This window comes from Ptiloglossa arizonensis, chromosome 1 (assembly GCF_051014685.1).
Source record: "Ptiloglossa arizonensis isolate GNS036 chromosome 1, iyPtiAriz1_principal, whole genome shotgun sequence".
Lineage (NCBI taxonomy): Eukaryota > Metazoa > Arthropoda > Insecta > Hymenoptera > Colletidae > Ptiloglossa > Ptiloglossa arizonensis.
In genome coordinates, this window is record NC_135048.1 from 8,011,627 (window position 1) to 8,018,794 (window position 7,168).

Here is a 7,168-nt window from a genome sequence, read left to right on the forward strand (position 1 = left end):
GATCATTGCCCTCTGTTTCGTTAAATATATACATATAATATTTATTTTAAAATAAACAATTAAAATGACATGTGTTGCTTTTTTTGTTAATGAAATTAGAATAATAACATGAAATTTTGGATTTCACAAGTTAAACTATTTGAAGTGTAAAACGTACTGTAATCATCATAAACTATCTGTTGATTAAAAACAACGAAATTGAAGTACATTTACTAAAATCTAGAAAAAGTTGTATTCTTTATTAAACTATGATTTGATGTACATATACTGTAATTGTCAATTTAAATTGCTAAATGGTATAAAAGGAAAATAAATAACATTAACGCATTGGAAGTTAATAGTATTAAGATTTATTAGGTTATTTTTATTATGAAATAAATACTTCAAAGCGTATATTCAGCTATTGTTATTAACTGTCTTAATTATTATATTTAAAATTACTAAAATTAGTTCTAGAAAAAAGTGAATTTGTGTATTTAAGTATACAAGTATGTCAATCGATACAAATTTACAAGGAACCTATAAAAATGATATAGTTCAAATGCAATCTATTAATTTCATTTGTCCAGTATGTGACTGTCAGTACAGAAATAAAAAGGAATTTTATGATCATTTACATATTCATGCTGAAGATGTATTGTTAAAGCATATACAATGTTTAAAAAAAGATATAACCAATGAATCACAAGCAGAGCTAAAATATTTTAACCAAGGAAGATTCTATGATAATTTTCATGAAAATGTAATAAGACCGTTTAAATGTCAACAATGCGATTTAACATTTGACAGAGCATCTCAATATGATTACCATTATCGAAGCATACATTTAGGTGAAAAATCACAGCTCTGTGAAATTTGTGGTAAAGGCTTTTTCCGGAAAGCAGATCTACGAACGCATTTAAATATTCATTTAGGAACAAATATTTGTATTTGTGAAATTTGCGGAAGAAAGTTTAACCATATATCTAATTTAATTAGGCATGGTAGAATGCATGCTGGTAATTATATTATTTTTATAATACATTGTCTAATGAGGAATCAGAAATAGATCAATAGTTGAAATTAAATTTGTAGGAATAAAACCATATCCGTGTTCTATTTGTGGTAAACGTTTTACTCAAATTAGTTCACTTGCAAGACACAAACGTATTCATGAACGATTAAACGAAGTTATTAAATATCAAGCCCAAAATAGTCCTGACAGTGCTAATGTTGAGAAAGAGGAGCATGCATTAAACAAAACTAAGGTGATTAAAAATGTTATACTATGTAATTTCTTTAATACGAATATATATCTCATTGCCAACATATAGTTTGTTGAAGGTAATACATCTATTCACCAAAAGGTTGTTAAAAGACAACATTACTGTAAAATTTGTGGTGAAAGTTTTAGTTTTATTTTTCTTTTACGGGAACACAAGAAATCTCATTCGGAAAATGTTATTAATTTGGAATGCACAAATAATGAGATGGTAAGAATCACAAAAATATTAAAAAAATTCTTGTTTTTTATTTTTTATTTTATTTAGAGCTTGCAGAAAATTACAGAACTTCAGGAATATAAAAGTCATGCAAATAATTTTGATTTTCTTGAAAATGAAGCAAATATAAAGAGAGTGTTGCCATTGGAAACAATCATTTACATTACATCAGAACAGGTAAATAATTTAATATTTAGAATTTTATGATTTTAAAATACATTTAATTGCCACGTAATTTAATTTTATACATGGAAAAAGTTGAAAAAAATAAATCTAGAGAACATTGAAGATACTAGAAACCATGTTTCACAAGAGCACTTACATGAAACACAAGGAAAAATTAGAACAAATGAAGAATTAAATATTTCTGAGAAGTTAGTACTACATAATGACCAAACTCAATGTGTGGATGGTAGTCCTATTCTGTTATATAAATCCAATGATTATGAAATGAAAGAAAATGTATTATATGTGTGTCAAGTAGATGAACCGGTTCTTAAAAACAGATTGAGTAATAAATTTTCAAACAGTTATGAACATTTGACATGTACACAAACATATGAATCAGACCCACAAAAATCGGAGACACTTCAAAATTATAATACTTTAACAAATGTTTCTATAAATGTTACTGACATGTTTCAAAAAATAGATCTATCAGAATCTAGTAAACCTGATCTAAATATCCAAAACCATCAGGAAATAAATTCGGTACAAAGTGAAAAATCTTCTGAAGGTTCAAATGATGTAAATAATACTATAAATCATGATGAATCAATGTTACGTTTAGTACAAACGGAAACAGGGGATCAATTTTATGAATTTCTTATCAATAATTTAGTAGAAAAATTACCAAATATACAGTCTATGAAAACTTCTGAAACTAAAGATGAAAATACAAATATTTCAGAAAATGTAACAAACATGTGTTTAAGTGTGAAGAATGTAAATGAAGAAGTTCAACATGAACAAAATATACGAGATAATATACACAGTGATTTACACTATGCACACTATGAATTACAAGGTGAAGAAAAAAATTTTGTCACAAATCAGATTTTGTTAGATCCACAAACTGATTTTGATAAATACGTTGAAACAAATTTAGAGGTTTTTGAAAGATTACATTATGATGATAGTTCAGAACGTTTTCTTGAATTTGTCGAAAATACAGAAGTTGGAAGTCAAAGCTCAAAAGTTTTAGAATGTAAAGAAAATGAACTTTTACATTTTCAAAGTTTTAGTCAAATTGAATCTTTGCAAGAGAATGAAAAAAATGCTACTATTAGCAATAATAAACAAATTCTTTTAACTTCTCTTACTGAAGATACACAATGTGAAATAAATACAAATAGTAACCAAACTGTTGAAAAAGATGAAGAACAGGTGCAAATAATTGACACTATTGGAAAGAGTACAAAGTTAGAAGATCAACGAGAAGAATTAAAAAAGTCAAAAATATTTTTATTAAAATTTCAATGTACAGTATGTGAAAAATCATTTTCCACCAGTTATAACTACAAACAACATATAGGTACACATTTTGCAGACCAACAAAAGTTTCATTGTAAAGAATGTAAAATGTCTTTTGCTTGGAAATCAACATTAAATAAACACATTGCAAGTAATCACAGACCAGAAGGTCCACAGAAGTTTGCATGTGACCTATGTCAAAAAATTTACAATACTTCTTCACAAGTAAATGTAGGTATACATGTATATTGAAATTTATGTATACATTTTTTTTTAAAATATTTCTATACCCGTTTTAATTTGAGAAAAATTAATCTATACTAAATCAGTGCTATACAAAAATATTTTTTCTGATACAGGAACATGTGAAACGTGATCATTTAAAACAACGAAATCATATTTGTTCTCATTGCGGTAAATCATTTTTCAAAAAATATGATTTGAAAATACACAATAGAATTCATACGGATGAACGGCCATACGTTTGTCGCGCTTGCGGAAAAAGATTTCATCACCGAAGTCATATTATTCGTCACGAACGTATACATTTTTAGAAAAATATGAACTTATGTTTGTGAACTTTAGGTTCGTTTAAAGGTTTAGAAAACAAGTTATGAAAAATATCTATAAAGATTTCCTGTTATGATATCAAATTGACAGTAATCAACAATAACCTTCAAGATATGTTCTATTACTTACATTATAATACGTATTAAATATTATAATGTAACTATGCAACATTTCTTTTTGTATATTGTTTCCTAATAGATTGTTATTCTTGTAATAAAAGAAGGCATTAAACGATTAAAATATATTGCAATTACTGCGTTTCGTTTTTGCCCTTCATAACCCAATGTAAATCTTAAATGCAGGAATATATACAGGCATGGCAGCAAGCAGGTTGAACCAATCTACTTTCAACATGGGTGACATCATGTGTGACAACGTAGTGAATAATGTGCAAAACCTAAATTTAAAGGAAGAAAAGGCATGAAGATAATTTACATTTAATACAAGTTTGAGTACTTTTATTTGTAGCGTTAAAATATGTTATCAAATTTACGTATTTGCAGTTCTAAATACTTCTATAATATTTCTAAGCGGACACATGCTTCTTGGGTTGGTTATAAAATGTATTATCATTATATTCTTTTGTAATTTCGATATTACAGGTTTTATTATCTTTTATTAATCTCTTCTAGTAACTAATTAAAAAATGACGTGTCTTGTTTCTGTAATAAGAATAACCAGCCGTCTGTCAGAATCAATAATCTGATGCAATCCTAACGTTTCATTTCAGACGAACTGTAACTTTTGACGAGTTAACCTTGTGTTTTCTAGATTTAAGAAATATTTATAAAATTTGTTAATGAGATTTAATATTTCTTTTTATCGAACTTAGGCGAAGATGAAACAATTGAAAAAAAAGAATGTCGCTGATGAAAACATAATAACTGAATTAAAACCTTGGCCCAGTTATATTCAAGTATATTACTATAATACATTCAATGAATATTGTATAATATATAATTTTTAATTTTTTATTCTGAATAATATATTTTTCTAGGATCGTATTGTATTGTGGGATAAACTAAAAGCAGAATATGACGCAGCATTAGCTGAGAAACCAGTTATTGATATAAAAATAATATTTCCTGATGGAAAGGAAGTTGTTGGACAATCATGGCGTACAACACCATATGAAGTTGCAAAAAATATCAGTCAAGGCTTGGCAGATAGTACTGTTATTGCAAAAGTAAATAATGAACTATGGGATCTAGATCGACCTTTAGAATCTGATTGTAAACTTGAACTTCTCAAGTTTGACCATCCAGATGGTCAACAAGTTTTTTGGCATTCTAGTGCACATATTTTGGGAGAAACTATGGAGAGAATATATGGTGGTTGTTTATGTTATGGTCCACCAATAGAAAATGGATTTTATTATGATATGTATCTGAAAAATAAAGGAATTTCAAATTTAGACTTTCCTTTTTTGGAAAGTCTCTATAAAACTATAGTTAAAGAGAAGCAGCCTTTTGAGAGATTAGAAATGACAAAGGAAGATCTCTTGGAAATGTTTAAATATAATGAATTTAAGATACGGATTATTAACGAGAAAATAAATACACCTACTACTACAGTGTACAGATGTGGACCATTGATTGATTTATGTAGAGGACCACATATTAAACATACTGGAAAGGTTAAAGCTATTAAGGTTACCAAAAACTCTTCTTCTTATTGGGAAGGAAATGCGAATGCAGAATGTCTGCAGAGGATCTATGGTATCAGTTTTCCAGATACCAAACAACTAAAAGAATGGGAAAAGTTTCAAGAGGAAGCTGCTAAAAGAGATCATAGAAGAATAGGGAAAGAACAGGAACTATTTTTCTTTCACGAACTCTCTCCAGGATCATGTTTCTTTCAACCACGTGGAACATATATCTATAATACTTTGACTGACTTCATTCGTTCTGAATATAGAAAACGAGGTTTCCAAGAAGTAATCACACCTAATATTTATAACACTAAATTATGGCAAACATCTGGTCATTGGGTGCATTATGCAGAAAATATGTTTTCCATTAATATTGAAAAGGAAACTTTTGCACTTAAGCCAATGAACTGTCCTGGCCATTGCATGATGTTTGATGTTCGTAATAGATCTTGGCGTGAATTACCACTGAGAATGGCTGATTTTGGTGTGTTGCATCGAAATGAGATATCTGGTGCATTAACTGGGCTTACCAGAGTGAGACGTTTTCAACAGGATGATGCACATATATTTTGTTCAAATGAGCAAATTAAAGAGGAAATACTTGGAGCACTCGACTTTCTGCGACACGTGTACGGTGTTTTTGGATTTACGTTTAATTTATGTCTGTCCACAAGACCTGAGAAATACATGGGTGACATAGCTATGTGGGATCAAGCTGAGACAGCATTATCAGATAGTTTGGATATGTTTGGAGAATCATGGAAACTTAATCCCGAAGATGGTGCATTTTATGGTCCAAAAATTGATATAACAATTATGGATGCATTAAAAAGATCTCATCAATGTGCTACCATTCAATTAGATTTCCAACTACCAATTAGATTTAATTTATCATATGTTAAGTAAGTGGAGAAATTTTAATTATTATATTGTTTGCAAATCAACTTCAATTAAAAACAAACATTAATTGTTATGAAATTTTAGTGAAACTGGAGAGAAAAAAAGACCAGTAATCATTCACAGAGCTATTTTGGGTTCTGTAGAAAGAATGATTGCAATTTTAACTGAATCTTATGCTGGAAAGTGGCCATTCTGGTTGTCTCCGCGACAAGCAATGGTCATTCCAGTGAGTTCTCAGTTTGATAATTATGCCACAGAAGTGAAAGATAAACTTTGGAATGATGGGTTTATGGTAGAAGTTGATACAGATTCAAGTGATACTTTAAATAAAAAAATACGAAATGCACAGCTAGCACAATTCAACTTCATTCTTGGTAATGAAAAACATTAATCTATTCTATATACTGCATAATTGAATATCAGAGTATTCAATATACATGATAATATATTTTCAGTTGTTGGAGAGAAAGAGCTTAATGCTGGGACAGTGAATGTGCGAACCAGGGATAATATAGTACATGGAGAAGTAATTGTAAATGATTTAAGTGAAAAATTCAAATTATTTAAAGAAAGAAAGTATAAAAACTGCGAAGAAAACTTTTAAATAAGTTTTACAAATAAATAAAATATTTATTTATAGCCAGTAATTCCGATGTTAGCTGTTGTACTACAAAACTGATAGAATTTAACATAACATTTTATAAATATACTAAAAGAATGCACCCAGAACTATTCGAACAAAATATTATGCTAAAAACAGTTGTTTTTAGAAACACCTTGCAAAACACAGGATAAGTGTTTACGGAATATTTTGCATTTAATCGATTCTTTTTTTGAGGAAATTTCAATGTATTAATGAAATAGAAGTGCAAAATACATTCAAGTTGCTTTTGAATATTAATTTATCAAATAATGCATTTATATTGGTCAGCCATATTGAACTTTCCATTCAAGCTGTTTGATAGTTTTACTATAAAAGTTATGTATTATAAAACATTTTATATCATTAATTACGTAATTATATCTAGTGCAGTTATACACGGATTATTTAATTTATGCGGCATTTAACGTGTTAAGCAGCGTTTCTTAAAAA

General features: G+C 28.5%; 2 protein-coding genes across 6 annotated transcripts; both read left to right on the plus strand.

The window, feature by feature from the left end:
* Window positions 1-448: 448 nt before the first annotated feature.
* On the plus strand, window positions 449-3,876 carry LOC143147976 (uncharacterized). Of its 3 annotated transcripts, XM_076313775.1 has the most exons (7): window positions 449-998; window positions 1,075-1,247; window positions 1,314-1,472; window positions 1,530-1,658; window positions 1,740-3,185; window positions 3,314-3,539; window positions 3,827-3,876. In XM_076313775.1, the coding sequence occupies exons 1-6, from the start codon at window positions 491-493 to the stop codon at window positions 3,506-3,508; spliced, it is 2,610 nt and encodes an 869-aa protein (XP_076169890.1). In that variant the 5' UTR covers window positions 449-490; the 3' UTR covers window positions 3,509-3,539; window positions 3,827-3,876. The 3 variants fall into 3 exon arrangements, with proteins under 3 accessions (XP_076169890.1, XP_076169882.1, XP_076169900.1); XM_076313767.1 differs by lacking the exon at window positions 3,827-3,876 and having other exon boundaries at window positions 3,314-3,763; XM_076313785.1 differs by lacking the exons at window positions 1,314-1,472; window positions 3,827-3,876 and having other exon boundaries at window positions 3,314-3,764.
* On the plus strand, window positions 3,820-6,722 carry Thrrs (threonine--tRNA ligase). Of its 3 annotated transcripts, none has more exons than XM_076313798.1 (5): window positions 3,820-3,942; window positions 4,357-4,440; window positions 4,522-6,077; window positions 6,160-6,449; window positions 6,531-6,722. In XM_076313798.1, the coding sequence occupies exons 1-5, from the start codon at window positions 3,841-3,843 to the stop codon at window positions 6,677-6,679; spliced, it is 2,181 nt and encodes a 726-aa protein (XP_076169913.1). In that variant the 5' UTR covers window positions 3,820-3,840; the 3' UTR covers window positions 6,680-6,722. The 3 variants fall into 3 exon arrangements, with proteins under 3 accessions (XP_076169913.1, XP_076169921.1, XP_076169932.1); XM_076313806.1 differs by having other exon boundaries at window positions 3,935-4,073; XM_076313817.1 differs by lacking the exon at window positions 3,820-3,942 and adding an exon at window positions 4,027-4,087.
* Window positions 6,723-7,168: the final 446 nt, after the last annotated feature.

Excerpts from the sequence above, each read along its gene's own strand:
- LOC143147976 (XM_076313775.1), top strand. The coding sequence starts at position 491 with ATGTCAATCGATACAAATTTACAAGGAACCTATAAAAATGATATAGTT. Across the intron at positions 999-1,074 it reads GCATGGTAGAATGCATGCTG|GAATAAAACCATATCCGTGT; the intron begins GTAATTATATTA and ends TTAAATTTGTAG. Across the intron at positions 1,248-1,313 it reads ATGCATTAAACAAAACTAAG|TTTGTTGAAGGTAATACATC; the intron begins GTGATTAAAAAT and ends GCCAACATATAG.
- Thrrs (XM_076313798.1), top strand. The coding sequence starts at position 3,841 with ATGGCAGCAAGCAGGTTGAACCAATCTACTTTCAACATGGGTGACATC. Across the intron at positions 3,943-4,356 it reads TAAATTTAAAGGAAGAAAAG|GCGAAGATGAAACAATTGAA; the intron begins GCATGAAGATAA and ends TATCGAACTTAG. Across the intron at positions 4,441-4,521 it reads CTTGGCCCAGTTATATTCAA|GATCGTATTGTATTGTGGGA; the intron begins GTATATTACTAT and ends ATATTTTTCTAG.